This window comes from Cylas formicarius, unplaced genomic scaffold (assembly GCF_029955315.1).
Source record: "Cylas formicarius isolate icCylForm1 unplaced genomic scaffold, icCylForm1.1 PGA_scaffold_6__28_contigs__length_40554024, whole genome shotgun sequence".
Taxonomy (NCBI): Eukaryota; Metazoa; Arthropoda; class Insecta; order Coleoptera; family Brentidae; genus Cylas; species Cylas formicarius.
This window is the reverse complement of record NW_026844347.1, coordinates 5,691,888-5,711,979: the sequence shown is the minus strand read 5'-3', so window position 1 is coordinate 5,711,979 and position 20,092 is coordinate 5,691,888. Positions and strand designations below refer to the sequence as shown.

Sequence of the window (20,092 nt, the reverse complement as noted above, 5' to 3'; positions counted from 1 at the left end):
TTTAAAAGTGTGTGCTCGCTCGTGCCTTGAACGTATACCAAATTTGTGGAAATTTAGTCATCATTTGCAGCAACTTATAAAAACAAGGAATTTGTAGTTCTAGTAGAGTACTCACATCAAATCTGGCCTAAAGTGGTGAATTATGGCGCAAAAAGCGAGGCCATCTCGCCAAGATGTGGTCATATTCTCGATCTTGACTCCTGGATACCCTTCTGTCATTTTCTTGCACCACAGTTCCAGACCCTTCATACCTTTTCGCTCCCCCATCTTTACTACTTGATGATACCTGAAACAAGTCATCACAAAAATATATGATAACTGTAATATAGACAGCAAGACCTAGATGGTAGAGAGAAGGGATAATTAAACAAAGAAAATTATAATGAACTGCTTTTTCACATATACATACTACATACACTGTTAGATAAATAGAAATATCGGTAAAATAAATTGAAAAAAAATTAATAAATTACAAACAAAATGCGCAAAACACGCAAGATTTGTTTTAATTGTTTGTAGCATGAATATTAACTTTTCGTTGAATAAAAGGCAGTCAGTAAATAAATTTAGAATTATAAAAATAACAAAAAATATAGTCGACATTCCGGAATTCCCGAAAAATTCCCGCAAAGATATATTTTATTCCTTTACAGAGTCTAGGCATTTGTAATACTGAAGAATCAACGAAGTGTGAGAGATAAGGTCGGACAAGCTTAATACTTGTGATGAGTTCAATGAAAGATGTAAAGTGCCCGAAAACAGACTCAATATAAATTGGAGTTACACTATTTATCATAATATCCTCGCACAAATTCGTGCACTACTGGACGTCGAAACCGGCGATGCTATCAAAAGAAAATGATTTTTATGAAAAATTACTTCATGTGAAAAAAGTAAAATTAAGTGAAAAGTGAAAAAGAACAAATCAGTTAAGATGTATGAGAACCAATGATAAAACAGAGTTGGATTTAGTGACCATTGAAACCATAAAGATTATGTACAGTCCAAGTGAAAAAATCCAGAGCTACGAAAGATACGAGGTGTACCAAAAATACCAGTAAGTAGTTCTCTGGAAAACTTGAATAAGATTTCCACTTAAAATGTCACAAAAAAAATAAAATTAAAATTAAAATAAAATTATAGACGGTAAGTTCTTAAGAAAAATTAAATGTATTATCGACAATGCATTGATAATTTTATAATTGAGTGCATCGATTTTTAAAAACTAAGTACCCGGTGTAATACAGAATTAAAAAAGCCCTTTATAATGGCGGTTCACTGGATCCTCATTTCAGTTTCAAAATATTACACATATATATTATCATTATCATGAATTAATTATAAATCATAAAATTATATAACCATAGCCATCATCATTGATTGTGACACCGTATCTCCATTTTTTTAAAGAAACGGCAATATAATTGGGCTGCTGTGTGTGCTGGATAAAAATGCAATGACCCCTTAACTTTTTATGCATAATAATGTACCAGATGTACTCACGAGCACACAGTAAATATCCCTGGCATCAACGTCTGGTATTTAGAAATTTATTAACAATCCTACAACAACGCTTTTGCAATACAAAATAATCACAGAACAGGTAGACAGAGAGTACTTAATGGGTAGAGATTTTCATCAGGCTTGCATCACCTTTTATGTTCGCATCGCTATACTCTGAAAATTTCGACATTCTCTTTACAATGTAAATAACATGGTACTAAAGGCTAAAAAGCTTCGTAGATTCATAAATTTGTGCTTTTAACAAATGAGACTTCGAAGTTTTATCATCAGGCTGCACGCAACTGGGACGTTTACGGTTCTTTAAAAAAAATACAGAGAAATATCCTTATGAGAAACTCTCTACGTAAGTGATTGAATAAATACCATAATCGTGTAAAAACATATTCTTAAATAAAGTCCGTAAACAACGAAACATTAAAAGTCCCTATAAAACAACTTGGATTAGAGGAGTTTCCACTGTATCAACCTGTTATCACCGAGTAATTGTCAATATATGAAAAATATTGTAAAGCCACTTATTAAAATAAAAATCACGTTATGTGTGGGTAGTTAAGTAAGCTGAAGAAAAAGAAATGCGAAAGCACATGCCCTTGTCTTACACCTTATGGATTCGTCAAATTCGTTCCCCGAATCCCGCTATAATAAATACAAAAACAAAAATAAAATGTTTTATGACCGCAATATCTCGAAACGTATTTTAAATTAAAACAAATTTTAATCAAACCATTTTGAAATTATAGATTCCTTTGTCAAAGTGCAAAGATAACCGATATTTTGCATCCAAGCTCAACGGAGGATCGCTAATTAATGACAGTAAAATTTATTGTAAAAAAAAACTTTAAATTTTAGACTCTATTTTGAAAGTGCAAAATTACTTTTATTTATTAAATAAGTCAAAACGAGGATACCGCCAATTGATTTTAGTAAAAGTTAGTCCATTATTGTAAAAAAAATTACCTAATCCTACGCTTTTTTCACATTTAAAAAAGCTAGTTTCACACTGCAAATCCATAAAGCAAAATTGAACGACAATCGTGAAATGTTCCGGGCCGATAACAAAAAATTCTCGGCGGGAGCAGTTATTATCGATTGCACATTAAAAGAAGCGTTCCAATTCGCTCAAGTGTAGCAGCATGATGGCAATCAAATGGTAGACTTTTTTTATTCCGACTATTTTGATCGCCAACCGCAAAGTACCACTGACCCAGTTGTTTATAGCGTTATTGTTTGGTATATGGTACCGTGTAGTGTAATTGCATTTATATTACGCTGGTGTTTATTGATGCTTATAAAGCGATTACGCTTTTAATAACAACTGTTAGTGATCAAGTATGTTATGTATGGTATCTTAATAAGGTAATATAAACGCGAACGCGATTTCATTGTTTTATAACATCCATACAAAACCGCTAGTTACTTCTATCTAATTAGACGTTTCTCTAGAGTTTTCACACTAGAGTGAATTTCGATCCAATAAAAATTGAAATCTGGACCAGTTACGTTTTTCAGATTTAGAGATTTAGTAGAACAAACCCGTTGACATAATTTCGCATCGAAACTATTATTATATAAATTAGCTAATTAGAGCTGACTTTGGCGCTTTTTATTTGATAAAAAAAATCACAAAATCTCTTGTACTCAAAATAATGAGTTAAACTGTATTTTTGGCATAACAGTAAACTCCACGTTTAAAATTTTAACGTGTCTTTGCAAAAAAATAAAAATTTTATCATCGTATGATGTACGAGGTGTGTTCAAAAAGTGAGGTGACTCTTGTAATTGGGTGGGTTGCGGACATTCGACCTTGGTTTTTTTTGTTTTGTTGGTACACCCTAACATATGCAGTTTCGGCCAGTTTACACGGTTACTTTTTTTTGTGAGGTGCTTTGTGCGCTCGGCGATTTTTTGCTGTCAAAAAAAAAGGGCACAAAGAATTTGAATAAAATTTTGTGTAAAAAATGGAATACAGTACTACAAAACGCTAGAAATTTTGACGACATATGGTCAATCTACTTTGAGCAAAAAAATGTTTATAAGTAGTACAAGCTGTTCCAAGATGGCCAAGAACACGCCGATGACGAAATGTGTGAAAAATCGTAGAATCACTATTAGAGAAGGGGCTGAAGCGTATAGCAGCAAAATTTGTTCGGAAACTGCAGGAGCATCGCTCGAGAGCTATCAAACGATGTTAATGATGATTCTGATATGCTCAAAAAGATTGTAACTGGTGACGAATCATAGGTATATGGTTATGACGTCGAAACCAAAGCCAATTCGTCCCAATGGAAGAATCAAGTACATCAAGAGTTCTTAAAACAAGGTCGTACGGTCAATAATTGAAGTTATGGGCCGTTTGCGACAAGCAATACCAAGAAAACGCCCGGAATTATAATTGGAAAACTATTCATGGATTTTGCATCGCGATAATGCTCACTCATCGAGACAAAGAAAAAATCGCTGGAAGAATTCAATGCTATACGTGGATTACTTTAAAGGGGACAACATTATTGTTAATGAATAAATAAATACTTTTTGATAAAATTTAAAAGTCACCTTACTTTTTGAACACACCTCGTATATGGAAGATTTTAATAACATCTGCATAATTTGTCAATCAGGTAAATAAATGCTATAATCAAAACTGAACAAAAGAATCCTAGATAATTTATCAAACATTAAAATAAAATAAATCAGAGGATAATTCTAACGAAAAATGAAATAGTCTATTATGGTAAGTTATGCCACACAAAAGAATGGGTAAAATTTACAAGCTTTAAAAACTATTTGTCTGGCAAAGATTGAATAAGAAGTTTCTTTGAAAGACCTAAAAATCCAATATGATTTAGAAAAAAGCAAAATATAAAACCGAATAGCGCTTTTTTATGCAGAGACACCTATTTCGATAATCTTGAGAGAAGTCACCAGAAGACGTTTCTCCCGAAAATAGTTACAATTTCGTCGAGGCTATCTTAAACGGCGAGTCTGGTTTAACAAAGCATTTCTTTAAAAGAGAAGCAAAGTCCCAAAACGGGTTATGCCTCCTCATTCCAAATCAAATAATGTATCACTAATGTTTTGTGGAAACGCAAAAACGGAATTACTTCCCCCTTATATGTGGAGCTCTTGGTGGTTCAGATAAATGCAGGTAGAGTGGCACTTTCATAGTTGATTTAACTCTGTCGCTTTTGTCGATTGGTTCCAAAGTATTTTCCTGGATTATGTAAAACACCAGTCAGGACCTAAATTGTTAATCGGAAACAATTTAGCCAACCATTTCTCTGAGAAGGTAGTTGAGTTTTTAAGGTCCTGTATGCCCAATTTCCCGGCGAATCTCTTGCTCACCTCGCACCCGAACCACACCGCCACCCCTTCCACGTTACTTTTCGCCGCCAACTCCAAAAGCGTCCCCACCGGCTGGTTGTTGTATATGCACCTACGACCCCCCACCACGTTGCCTAGACACTCGAGGGTGTAAGCCCTCTCGTACTGACTGGTAGGTCTCGGGTCAGTTACGAGACAGACCTCGTCGTCAACATTAAACAGCGGTTTGATATGAACATCGTAGAACTCCTTGGGAGTAATGGGGCCGATATTGTGAAACGCTTTGCTCTTGTCGTAGTAAAAGATGCCGACAATTCGGTAGACGTTGGCCATTTGCTCTTGGATCAGACTTTGGAGGTCTGCATCACTGGCGCCCTTCTCCATAAGGTCTCTAATATGTTTAGCGTATTCCCTCAACTTACTCTTTGTTTGATTCATCCTGTGAGATTCTCGAAAATTCTTTTTTGGCATCAAACCATGCTTGTTCACCAAACTAACTAACATGTCCCATTAACCTCCATCAGTGGTTGGATCATTTAATAAAAATGAAGCAAGACGTCCATCTACTGGTTCAACAATATAATTAAGAAAGTAATTGCAACGCTCTATTTTGTAGCAAAAAAATAAGTAGCCCTGTGAGAATTCTAAATCCTCCAGGTTAAAATGTTTAATCACTTTCAAACAGATGACGTTAAGTGCAGCAAATACACAACAACGACCTGAACTCTTCTGGTTTGTAACTGGTTTACCCTCAGATTCTATTTTAATATTGAATACATGCTGCGTTTCTTCGATTCGTTTCCTAGACAGGCAAGCCTCAAAGGGGTCCACTCGAGAGCAAACATTTTGGATTAATATATTTTTGTTGTCCGCCACAAACGCTTTTTTGAAGTTCTCCAACACTTCTTTGGTTAGAATGCCTGGATCAGAACCCATATTTTACAGCAACTTTCCTCAATTGTAAACGAAATCTCGCTTTCTTTCTTAGAGACTTATGCCAATAGGAAATTGGGCATACAGGGCATACAGGACCTTAAAATCCACGACTTTAATCAACGGGCAACGTTTGACATGTTGTATCCATAATTTTTAATAATAGATCTGGGATATGAAATAGTAATTATGATTAATTGGGTCTTTCAAAACGCATCGCGGGCCGGATCAAATTTTACACCTAGCTGCGGCATTAAAGAAAATGTAGAGCACCATCTCAGCAGTTTTAAAGGGTCCTCCGCAAAAGTTGGTTTACAAAACGATATATTTCCTGCACTGTTGAAGAAACTGACACGGAAAACTGTGTGAGCGGATTCAAGGTTATGGAATATGGTCATTAAGTAGCGAGACGCTGATTACTAAATTACCAAACTACCATCTTCCACCAATCCTATGAATTACGACAATGATGTTAATGACACTGTCTTTCATTTTTAGTAAAGAACAGAAAACAAGAAAGTTAATGGAGAACCCGGGAAAAGCATAAAATGTGAATGATTTTGAAATAGGAGAAAAATCGGGTATAACAGAACACTAAACAAAATAGTAGAAAACAAATGGTCACCGATGAGAGTTTTATACTGGCCAAGTTTGCTACGACAAAAATCATAAAATATTATGTTGCACAAATATGAGAAAAATGTGGTCCGGAATATGACATAAAACTTATGAGATATGAAAAAGAGGACCTCTTTGTTTGGCCTCAGGTAAAACTTCTACATATATTTATAAATTTTTTGTTGAACACAAATCGCTGATCGCAACCACACATGTTGAAAGAAAGCTGGCGAGGGATGGCGTATATTTGCAGTATCTTTTACTGGTTTTATTGTCATCATAGTTTTTACTAAAATAAGATATACACGTAATTTTTTTTTGTGTATATGAGTAATAAAAAAAATACCACCTAATTCTATCTATAATTTTTTCTGCTTATTTCAGTGATAATTTTAGTAAGAAGTAGCCTCGTGAACGAAAATATCACATAAAAACAAACACTGTGCAACGTTTCTCTCAAGAAAGGATGGATAACTTTTTTTTAGCTTTTAGAAAGGTATAACTTTTACTGTAAGATGATAGCGATAATCAGGATCCTTGAGTGCACCGTAGTTATCCTTTTTTTTACGTAAAACAATTTTGAAAACATTTTACGAGTAAAAATTCGTGTGTGTGTGTGTTCACAGTACTACATTTTTTATGGGACCATTAATATTTGGGAGCATTTTTGCAAAATAGAATGAATACATACATTCACTCACTGACGTGTGATATGATCGTCAGAACTGATAAACATCAAAATAACATCAGTGACTAATGTGCATTAATCTGCACTTTAAATGGCACTATATGTTTTCAGCATGCGCAGACATACAGGACTCAGATAACGGTTATTAATTATTCTCTCCTAATGCGGACAATAAGTGATTCATGCGTGAGAAAGTGAAAAACAAAGTATAGTCGTGTTGTCCTAATTGACGAGTTAAAAATTGCAAATTTCTTTAAAAATTCAACATAATTCATTACATTTTTTTTTAATAAAAGAGCTAAAAAAACAAATTTCAATTTGAAAAATGAAATCACGCACTTATTTTTATACCAAAAAGTGCTATCGTAATGAATTATTTTTTTATTTCACATAAATTACATAAAAAAATATCAAAAACATACCGAATTTGCTGACAAATAAATATTTGGACGCATTTAAATCTTTTACTTTAAATCGAACACTAATAAGAAGTAACATCACCCTTCGCGGCAATAACAGCTTTTATGCGTTTTGGCATGGAATCTACCAAAGTCTTGCAATTTTCGGGGGTGAAAGTGTTCCAAATTTCGGTGATTTTTGCCTTTAATGCTGGAACTGTACGCTGAGGATTGTTACGCAAAGTCTTTTTCATCCGATGCCATAAAGTTTCAATAATATTCAAGTCGGGGCTACTTGATGGCCACGATAAAACTTTCATAATATGGTCCCCAAACCACTTTTTTGTTGTTTTCGCAATATGGCAGGACGCACCGTCTTGTTGAATTATAGAATTTTCATTTCCAAAAGTTCGTTCTATTGATGGAATCAAACTTCTTGATAAAATTTGTTGGTATTTTTCTGCATTTACAGTACCATCAATGAACTTATAGTTGCCAACCCCTTTACCACTCATACACCCCCATATCATAACACCCTGGGGAAATTTTACCGTACTTTACAATCTTTGTGAAAGGCTTCTGATTTTGTACGAATAATCTTTTTTTGAAAATCGCTTACACACACATCAAATTTTGATTCGTCGCTGAAGATAACGTTACTCTACGTTTCCGTTGTCCAGGATATTTTAGATTTTGCTCATCCAAACGTTTTTTCTTCTGAATAGACGTTAAGAATGGTTTTTCCTTTGCCTTTAACAAAAGTAGATTATAGAATATTAATAATTTTTATATTGAAACAGGAAAAATTGTAAACATACCTTATAAAAACTCAAACCAGACTTATGCATCCATTCCCTGGAGACATTTAAGTTTGCCTCGTGATTCCGTTGGGCTTGAATTTGTCGTAAGACGCTTCGTTTGCTAGTTTTACAAATGTTGACCAGAATACGACGATCTCTTTCAGTGATTTTACGGGGTCGGCCTGAACTTTTACCACGAACGCTAACACTAGCTGTCTCTCCATACTTTTTTATAATATCCCCGGCTGTTAATTTTGCAATACTCAAGTCATTTGAAAGTTTTTGCATTGATTTACCTCTGCAGTACTGAGATATGATAATTTCTCGCACTTTTTTGTTTGTTGCAATTCCACGCGTCATTTTCTTATTAACTATTACACAAACTTGAAAGATACAACCTGAACTGAAATCTCATTTATCTAAGCACACTACGTCCGAATATTTATTTGTCAGCACATTTGGTATATTTCCGTTATTTTGCTATCTAATTCATGCGAAATAAAAAATAATTCATTACGATAGCATTTTCTGTGCTATCGTAATGTGCGTAAATTGATTATTCAATCGACAAAGCAAAGAAAAAAAATTTAATAGATATAAAAATGTCTTTTTTATCATTTTTTACATCGTCCGAACATTTAGTTGTTAGGGCTCGTATAATCAAACGATTAGATGCAATCATCACAGCCGGCAAAACCGCAATAAAGTCTTTAGAAGCGGTTAGCAAATCATTTCCGATATATTGAACTCGGTATTTTTTCGAAGATTAACCCAGTACGATGCGATAGAACCGTTATGCCTCAAGAAAAGTAGTATTGATGTACCCGGAGTCTGTACGTGCGACCAGAGTGCCTTGGAAAGTAAACAGCTGGTCGTTTGAGGTCGTTCGTTTATTTTGTTATTGGTTTTAATGATCGTCGAAGATCTATGAAATGAAAGGCAACGGCCTTGCTTCTATATTATTCTTGCTTGCGTTATTACTATGTTGATTTGTTGTGAAGTCTTTACCATTGGAAATAGGTTTTTGCGCTTTAGAACAAAGTAATTAAAGAAGCTGATTGTTTGAACCAAACTCTTGCATAAAGTGTTTGTTTCCGCATATTTTGATATTGGTTTTATCTTTGAAAGTTTACTAATACTAACTGTATTGACTAATTGTGTTGGCGGCTTAGTTTGTCGCCAAGCGAAAAGGGAATAAATAAAAGACGAAATTAGACGATTTTTTTTAATATTGTATTTTTTACATTTTATTAGCAATACCGTGTGAAGAAAAAGAGTCTAAATCGAACTGAAATTGTTAGTAAACGTAGTCGTAGTATTTAGCACCCGACGACTGGATAAACAATATAGAGGTAACTCGAAAGTATAGTAGATTAAAATGGGAAAAGCTTAAATGTTAGATTGATTGGAATCATAGCAAAGAGACCAAAAATTATTATGCAACTGATTGGAAAGGTGTTTGCGTTGTCAGTAATAACTGGCAGCGAAATATTGCGTGCACCTTTGAATACGTTTCGAACGTTATCTAACGGTACCTCGAAGCGTGGGACAAAATGTACCAAGCCGCGAACCGAACTGTGGTAACCTCATATTATTATTATCATCGGCAACCTGACAATTACCAACGGTCAACGAACAGACTATAATTTTTGATCTTGTCCGCACTATTTTATGATGGAAATCTTAATATGCAGTTTTCGTGATGGAATTGAATCGTACGTGAATATATTTATTTCAATTTTTCAAATTTCAAATGAATAAAACGGAAACAATATCATATTATAACTTACATACTCAATACAACCGAAAAAATATCGTACTTACTGCTGATTTGTCTACAATACACCTGAAGGTATGGACTGTATCTAGAGCGTATTTCTGGACGAATTTTTAGAAAATGGGAAGTGACATAAAACATATTAAAATTATGTCAAAATATTTAACCTCATTCAATTTCAGCAGTCGAAAAACAAACTGGATTTTTAGAACGACATAAAACGACAGAAAAAAAATTGGTGGGTAAAATTGAGAGACCCAAACACTATAACAAAGTTTTAGTTTGATTGGACAAGATAACTTCAAAGTAATCTGATGAGTGGCGAGCAGAATTTTTTTTCGTGAATTTACAAATATATCTGCAATTTTTCGGCAAGCAATTAAGTGAAATTACAACGGTAACAAAATGAAACAATAAATTTTACGCAAAATTACTAAATCGTTTTAGCATTCTTTCATTGGTCAATTCTCTTAATAAATGGTCTAATAAAATATTCGTAGTTATTAACCAAGAAACGAGATCGCGTGAGAACGCCAATTCAGCTTTTTCCATGCAAGTCTCGTTCGTACGACCAGTCGGCACATACGCTTCCAACATAATAAAAAGAACTTAAACTGTTGGTTGTTATAATTTCTCACGCCGATGAAACTGTTAGGTTAACGTCTGAAACCCGCAACCGCGTAGCAGGAAATGTTTATCTAATTTTTATTAAATGACTTTATTATAGTACCGAATAGACCAGAGAGCGACGAATTTTGTATTATTTTTGATTTGGTTTATTTTCATATAATTTCATCGCAAATCAATTTATACGTAATTCTAACTTTCAAGGAATCAAGAAAAGACAACACCGAAAAAAAAACAAATAACAAAACATTAGTTCTTATTCACCTTTTTTGTATGTATTCTTTGTTCACTATTAGTTGCAATAAATAACTCAAGTTGTGATACCTGCCTGTTCCATTTAAACGACACTAAACGCGCGGGAATGATCGTGACGTCATACCGCTTTTCGATCGTTATGGCGACATGTCATAATCTTATTCTCAGGTTATAGGCCAAGAATTATATTATTTACGATTATTTTTGGCTCGTGTAAAGGTCTTTTTGGATTTAATCTACGCCAGTTTGTATTTGTGCTTAGTGTGCTTTACATGATAATAATGTAAGCAACACAAAAACAATAATACAAATTAAATAAGAACTAAAAGTTCAGATTTTCACGAAATTATATATTATTACATGACAATTGTTTCGACAACACCGTGTCTTTATCAAATGTCTTTATCACATTTCATCAAGTAAAAGCCACCTCAGTTCAATAATACAAATCATGCCATCGTGTTTGCATACAATTAGTAGAACTCCAGATAAACTTTTTATTCGTGTAAAAACCGTGAAAATATTTTTTAACTCCTGGAACTTGCACGTATCCTATTGCAGTCGCTATAGGAATGGTTCCTGATCTATATAAAATAAAGAAACACTAAGATATCAATGTACTTTAAAATCAGTATTTAGCTTTTCACTAGTTAACAGAAAAATCCTTTTTGTTTTTTATTTGTTGAATAATTTATATTTTATTTGATATGCCATTTGAATTTTAAAAACTAGAAAACTTTAAGCTGATCATTTTATTATATTGGTTTAAGACTAGTGGGTAAATTTTCTATGAACATAGGTTTTAGCTTTAACACCGCGAACCTCAGCCCTTTCGGTGTTTTGTATGTAAGATGTCACCATGAACATATCCACTAAAAGTAACTTATCAGATTGACCTTTTAAAAAATCGGCTTCTGTCATTTTGAAAACTTTTTTTTTATATTAAACTCAAGATAACAAAAGTAAGGGACAGGATCAAAATTAAAACCACCAAGACGAACGCGTTTCCGTTCTCTAAGGGGTTCTCTATGCTACCGTCCGGTTGGCCCGTACTCTTACGAGCAAATTGATGTCACAACCGGTCAAAGCCAATGCCAGCGAGTTTCAAATAGTATTTAAATTTTACCATTGTTAATTGCATATATTTGTTACACAGAACTAACTACGAAATTATTTTCTTTGTGAACTGTGGTTTTTTAAATATTTTGTTCAAGTTCCCTATTGGCAATAGTTATGAAGATCATAAAAAAAAACTTAACATTTAAAAATTGCAGAATATATTATATCGTAGAAGGACGTAGAAATAGAATATCCCGTACATTCCAAAACTCTAGATAAACAGAATTTTCCTCTGATGTGCTTACAAAAATATGAGTCAACAAGAAGAACAAACGATTGTTTTTTGTTCTTCGTACTTTCTAAAGCTTTTAGGTGTCTGCGTGACATCCAGGTTTCGCAACAGCATAGTATGGGAATAACAGCCTGGGAGTATACTGCAGTTTTGGTTTTAGTCTTAGTCTACAAAAAGTTCAAAAGGTTACTTAGTTCCACATTTGTATCACTAGTTTGTGCGGAGGGGTCATAGTTTTAATTTGGCTCTCTCTCCACGACTATTCATTTCTGGGACCTTGCTAGCTAGTATTTAAAAAAATATATCAACAAATCCTTATTATTATTATTATATATAATTTTAAATAAATAAAATCAGAAACAAAAAAAGGATAAGTTCTAGCGATATCTAGGAAAATCCACTTTAAAAGGTATCAAAGTCGGCACCAAATGTCAATGTTTTTGCGTGACGATCTATTATTACATAATTTATGAGTTTAAATAAAACAAGATTCCAACGGGAAGCAATAACACCTTGGAATTGAAAAAATGTAAATGTTAATATATTCAATTTGCGCAGTTAAAATGACTAATAAACAATAAAAGTAATTACATTTGTCGTACGGACTGTCAGTAATAAGTTTCTTAAAACTAAGCTTTGTATGTATATCAATGACCAAGACAAACATCTGCATATGCTTAATAACAAATCGGTGAAAAAAAAAATCGGTAAAAAATGAAATAGATGATCTAGTTTAAGTATGCATAATTTCACGCAATCAACTTATCATGCGATTTTTGCAAAACGAATGCAAAAATAAATATAAACGTATCTGATTTCCGCGATACAAAGTGGTCAGTGAGATGTAATTAGCAAACCGTAGGCGCGGCCTGTAATGGATAAGCCACAACAATAATTAACCGTTTACCCTTATATGTACGTTGCTGACAAATAATAGTGTAAAGAAGATAACGTTAAGATAAAAGCTAAGGGGCACACTACTTAGTTTTATGGGACAACATCCGCAATCTATAAAACAAGGTGAAATGACAAAGACTTGCGCACATTAATGAATTTGTTGACATTTGCCTATCATTAGGTAAGTCATAATTGAACTGTAATTATACAAGGAATATTAATCTAAATATCTATTACCACTATTATGGCTAGTTATACAGGCTGTAGTAATTTATTGTGTAGTAAACTATTGAAAGAAACTATGGGCTTTGCGTAATGTTTAAAAATTTTAAAAAATCAAATTTGAATTACGCAAAAATAATCTTCTCCCTTAACTTAGCCATTATTTTTAAATTGGCAAACAATTTTTGGAATCTTCCATAATTACATGAAATTTGACAGAGGTAAATGTTCATAAGTATTTACTCCTTATTGTAAGGAGATTTACCTCTGTGCCAATTTTTTTCTAATTTTAAGCAACTAGGGATAAACTAAATTTCGCCCAGTAATGTAGATCAAAAGAAAACTAATAGGAAATCGATAAAAACGTATTAATTAGACTATCGCATCCTTTTTGATATTCGAACCAAACAAACATTTACGTAAAAAAGGAGGTAAGTATCAATACCACAATGAGTACCAATAGTATCAGTATCGGGGGGTAAGCACATGAGGCCATTTGGTGTAAAATGCTGTAAGCCATGGGTACTGATTCGTCTCTTTCCCTTATTTAGATGGCAGGATAATGATGATTTTTTTATTATTTCCAAAAGAGTTTCATATATAAACTTCTCTCATCTATAACCAAGTTTTTGCATGAATAGTCGGTTAAACCCAATTCAAAAAAAGTTTCTTTTAAGTATAAATCCTGATCATAAAGTTTCCGAGAATTTTATTTTCTGCATGCTCTGCTGAGATACTCAGTTATCGAATTGATTGGTGTGTTTATGTTAATATATCTGCCTCTACGTTTGAAGTATTTAGAGTGCCGTATTTCTTTAGTTTTATTTAATTTAATTAAGAAGCCAACAGGATGATTTTGGAAACGTCGGGATGTTCGATTCGAAGATTTGAAATAATATTACAGTAGTCTGTCGAACTTTCTTTTTTTATTCCTCTTATTTTCAATTACAGTTTGTGTCTTTATCATAACTACAAGTGTTTTAATTCTAGCACTATTAACCTGACTGTACCTGCACTTATATGCCTACTACTGTTCTTGTTGCCAAGTTGTGACCTGTACCGCCAGGAATAACCAGTTATTATGTATTAAAAAAAACTAAAAAATCTGTTCTGATGATATTTAGACCTAAGTTGTTTTACAAATACTCGTTCATTTTTTATATTTCTATGTTTAACAAATCCGGCTGCTTGTTATGCGTGATTTAAAATCAACTTATTTATTATTATTAGTATTTTACCATTTATAATAATAACATAAATTTTTCGTGGACTTTAACGAAGTGAAAATTTTCAAACGACAAGTAGTCGACAACTCTTGTCCTATAAGTACAATATTTAATTTTCAATTTATTCATTAAATCGTTTTATTATTAACTGGGTATTGCACTTCACGATCAAGGTGAATGCTTAAATTTACATGCACTATAGCCATACATTCGCAATATTAAAAGTACATTAACAGCTCGGCCTTATGAAATTACATTTGTTAAAACAAAATAGTGGTATGATATTTTAATTAAGTAAAATTGCGCAGACTGCTATTGAACGTTATATTTATAAACGCTTACGACTGTCAACTGTCTACTAAATATTCTTAAAGTCTAGCGAACACACTTACTAAACTAGCACTGTTATCTGACTTAATTTAAAACGTTATGCCTATATGCTATTTCCACTAGCTTCTATAATGAGATAAAGTGTAACCTTTCCTTGTGGACACCTCTATTAAGCACACTTCCTCAGGCGGACAAATTTTCTGAAACCAAACTTTTGCAAATTTTTTTAAATGTCAAAATCATTCTTATAACAGGATGTTTAAATAACAGGACACAAACATATTTTTTTGATTGAAAAAGCCTGGAACCTCCCTTAACCGGACGCCTGCCTCTGAGGATGGGATAGCGCACTGAACGACATAACACAAATACGTAGTATATTGGCAAAACTGCACTCTGCGGCCAGGCAATTCGCTCTATAGCCTTTTTTACCTTTACTATGGTGATTTATTTTTATTGTGCAGCAAAGCTTGCTGAAAAAAAATAATATCTCAAAAATTCAAGCAGAATTTGTTAAAAATACCATCAAGGTTCATCCACAGTGGGAGTCAGGAAACAATACTGAACAAAAAAAAAATTAAACCGAGGAACTTTGAAATTACAAAGTGTGGGGATCAACTAACCCACTACACCAATCCAAAACTTAAAATTCTATTATCGTTGGTTGGTTGATATTTAAGAACATTTTGTCAAAGTCCATAAATGTTTTGGAGACTATTACTATTACAAAATTCTTTTAAAAAAGTTGGTTTTCAGAAAATTGCTGATGACAATTCTAGATCGATTTAATGAGATCCAGAAGACTATTTTAGTTTATCTATAGATTGATGTGACACCGAAATAAATATAACATAATGAAATCTCGAAAACTATATTGACGATGAATTTCAAAATGTGATGCCCCCTGCTGCAACAGAAGACAGCGACCTCGAGGTATTTTATATTCATGTAAAAAAAGTCACATCCATGTAATTAATTATTTTGCGATTTTCAGAAAACGCCACCTGGTGGAAATGTAAGCCACTTCAGAACCTCAAAAATAATTTCGAGCATTTTCTTTACTTAATAATTTTTGTTTTCAAATTTCTTTTACTGCTAATTTTCCTAATGGTGTACCTTGTTGCACGGGGACAACCGGGATAAAATCAACAGCAACGATTTTTTTGGAAAAACAGCTGACTGTGAATATAAGACCAAATATAACCGATACGAAGCTTATTTTATGGTACAAATATTATAATGATTTGGTTGTCGAAAAATAATAGTTAATTTCTATTAAAACAAAATCTTATATATCGTGCTTTATTGCTTTATTTTACTTTTCTTCCACTTCTACCAATTCATTCTCCACTGTTTGTAATGGGGTTGTGGAACAATTACTGGCTCCAGTTTCCACGGATATGGATAATATCTAACACAATGTAATGTAATAATATTTTAGAAACTGTTTTTTAGTTTTTGTGAATTTTAATTGATTGATTTTTAATTTTTTTTTACTTCCGTTGTGATAACAACATCGCACCATCATTCACCATACGACGATGCTTTTGCAGCTATATCTGGATCTCTTTTATTTGTCACGCTATTATACGGTTCTGTTATGGCGTTTTTACGTCAAGCAAAATGTACTAACCAATAAGTTTGCTAGTTCTATACACGGCACGAAATATCTGCGACCTTGGACGGAGTATAACACATTGTAAAAGTAAATTCATTATTCGTATTCGGTAACGCTATAAATAAAACCATTGTTTGTTGTTTTGCTAAGTATGGGGTTGGTTTGTGACGTATAAGAAGAAAGTGGATGCTTTAAACCTGGTCTGGGCCACAAACCAATATATGCTTAGCATTCCGACTTCCTTCTTTTCTGAAAACACGCTTTTCGCTTTTCGAAAACATCTCGGAAAAAATTAAATATTTGTTTGCAATTTTTGCACTGGGCTTTATAATTTATGTATACGGAAAATGAGGTATGTTCCAACAAGCTATTAGATGTGCAAAATAGCGGGCTGTTTTTTTAAATAAAAACTATTTACAACCAAGTATGTTCATCATTGTAGAAAGCGGGGACGACAATTTACCGTAAAACTTTTACGAGTTTTCCTAGCATCGCAACTTTCTACTGAATAGACAATTTCACTTAAATATTGGTTTATTAATATTAATACACATTAGGTATCTTGTTTAATGCGAACTTTAATGTCGCTAGTTAACGAGTTAGTTATGTAAATCAATCGTTCTTTTTTTACTACCATAAGAAAAGCGAACAGTAAGTTCTACTTCTACTTCTGTGAGTAAATTGGGAGGGCACATTTTAAGTAGCGATTCTAATTAATTACCTACTTAGATGTGCAAATTGGGAAAATTGAATTAAAAATTACCTAATTATAATTGTTCTTTAAGGTTGCTGACCGCATGCACGCAATCAAACGAAATCAAATTTTCCTAGATATTCGGTTATACGAAAGTTTTATATTCAGTGAACTCTACGTACGTTTGAACCGAAAACAGCAGACCGTCTTTATATATTGTATAGGATGGGTCGTTTATCTTGGGATACGCCCATATTTCCGAAACTATAGGCGATGGAGCAAAAAGTTATATACAAAAGTTAATTGAGATATTACTAACCTTTAATTTATTGTAATTTTGTATATACAAGGTGTTTCATTTTTGGTGGGCGAATATCAACTTCCGTATTTTAAATGGAACGCATAGTATATTACTTCATTTTTGAATTCTATACAAAATTCTAGACATATTTTGTGTATAATCTTCTATACCTAATTCTAACCGTTTGTGACATTTTTAATTTTTTATGCGAAAAATGACGTTTGCAAGACGTAAAATATCTGTCAGTTTCTTCATTCGGAACCATTTATTGTTGAGTAAGTTTTGTTGTAGACAAAGGACTCGAATAACGGATTTCATAAGAAATTTCGATATACAGGGTAAGCGAAAAATAAATTAAAAAAAAATGAAATTAAAAAACTGCCAAAAAACTTTTTTTTAATGGAAACTATTTTTATAATCTTGTCATATTTAGCATTAAACATTAAGGCAATTTTGTATATTTTTATTTTTTGAAATATTTTTTAAACACAAATAATATGCTGTTGAAATATAGGTTCAGTGAGTGTAAGGTGGCCATGATACTATGATTTACCATTTCATAGTTGACCATAATCTTGCCGATGCACTTATGAAGATCCAAATATATGAATGCATTATTTATACAGAATAAGAATAAGGATACGCGATACTGTTGGTGAATATTTTAATAACGAACGATTAAAAAAATTAACAATTTACAAAGATAATAATTACTGCAACAGTAGTTCAATATATCCTCCATTTTGGGCAATACAAGTAGAATAAAGGATTTATAAATACATAACGCCATTTTCAACAGATTCAGTCCCATTTAAATATCCCTTAACGGTTTGTGTTTGTAAATTAATGTAAGTGTACCCCATAGAAAAACCCTAGGGGAGTTAAGTCGAGGCTTCTTGGAGGCCAAGCGTAACTCCATTCTCTCCAATCCTTTCTCGATAGTGTGCATTTAAATAGGTGCTATTATCTTGACTTCTGTGACAAGGAGCGCCATCCTGCTGCCAAATTAAATTTCGTTATTTCCTTTCAAGCGCTTCAATTTCAACAAAAGGATGGATAATATTTAAAAGCTCTAAGTAGTCTTGGGAATTTAAATTCTGATTGGACCTATTATTCAGAAACTCCAAATGGCGCACCATACTTTGACAGTTCTACTTGATCTTCTAACTTCCATATGTTTTTTATTATTCTTGTTGCTCCAGTACTGGGTATTTTTCTGATTAAAACTTTTAGCTGAGGTTGTAAATATGGACTCATTTGCTCAAATAATATTAACAAATATATATTCTGAAAAGTGTCCCCGCCTAAGATTGTTGCAAAAATCTAGCTTGATGTTGAAATCTTGTTGCTCTAATTTCTGCATTGGTCAGAATTTATAGAACTTCCAGTTGTTTATTTGAAGAAACTTTCGAATCGGTTGTTTTGATATCCAGATCTAAAGACGGGTTGAACCTTCAGGGGTCTCTGCAAAATGCAACAAAATATTAAGTTGCTCTTCATCATTCAAAAGAAGACGACGTCTATATTTTTCTTTCTTCAAAGTTCAATATATTCTAAAGTATTGGTAAATCCTCTTTTTTGGGCGTCTCCTTAAGAGCCAGCCGATATGTAACTATCTAACATATCTTTTCCTCTGTGTTAAACATGATGCGCAAGCAAGCGAAAAAATTAAATTTATAAACAATAAATAAATAAATAAATAACGTGTCGAAAAATATATAAATATATAAATGTTTAAAAGGGAATATTGCAAAAAGTCAAAATATAAGGCATTAAAAAAAATTTTTTTTGACATTTTTTTAATGTATTAATATGTATGGAAATTTCTTATGAAATCCTTTATTCGAGTGCTTTGTCTACAACAAAACTTACTCAAACAATAAACGCTTCCGAATGAAGAAATTGGCAGATATTTTAATTCTTACAAACGTCATTATTGACATAAAAAATAAAAAATGTCAAAAACGCTTAGACTTATAAACAAAATATTTCTAGAATTTTGTATAGAATTAAAAAAATGAAGCAATATACCAGGTGTTCCATTTAAAATAAGAAAGTTAATACTCGCCCACGAAAAATGAAACATCCTGTATATACCACATTAAAATAAATTGAAGTTTTGTAATACCCCAATTAACTTTTGTATTTAACTTTTGACTCCATCCCCCATAGTTTCTGAGATAAGGTGGTGACCCAAAATAAACGGTCCACCCTATACCTAAAGGAACGAGAATGAGACATTTTTTTTTATTATAATGATAATTTATATCATAACTTAGTTTTAAAATTAATTTGATTAATGTAAAATATGATTTAAAAAAAAAAAACAAAAGTCGGATAAGGGACAAAGACCAAGTCAGGAGATGGGTTAATATATAAAAATATATAAAAATATTATTTATATATATATATATATATATATATATATATATATATATATATATATATATATATATATATATATATATATATATATATATATATATATATATATATATATATATATAATATA

General features: G+C 32.5%; 3 protein-coding genes across 3 annotated transcripts in view; all 3 read right to left on the bottom strand.

Annotated features, from left to right (window-relative positions):
* Positions 1-20,092, bottom strand: part of LOC132702874 (F-actin-monooxygenase MICAL3) — a 74,129-nt gene that overhangs the window by 53,560 nt on the left and 477 nt on the right. Inside the window, exon 2 of the mRNA XM_060671718.1 lies at positions 116-286. Coding sequence (XP_060527701.1) covers positions 116-267 — 152 coding nt within the window. The 5' untranslated portion in view covers positions 268-286. The remainder of the gene's footprint in view (positions 1-115; positions 287-20,092) is intronic.
* Positions 4,741-5,794, bottom strand: LOC132704207 (bleomycin hydrolase-like). The gene is given in 1 exon segment (XM_060674096.1): positions 4,741-5,794. A coding segment is annotated over 1 exon segment (1,041 nt). The 5' UTR covers positions 5,782-5,794.
* The window catches only part of LOC132702879 (protein-lysine N-methyltransferase EEF2KMT), a 39,872-nt gene continuing 34,107 nt past the window's right edge, over positions 14,328-20,092 (bottom strand). The window contains exon 5 of the mRNA XM_060671724.1: positions 14,328-15,178. The gene's annotated coding sequence lies outside the window, so the exon portion shown is untranslated. The remainder of the gene's footprint in view (positions 15,179-20,092) is intronic.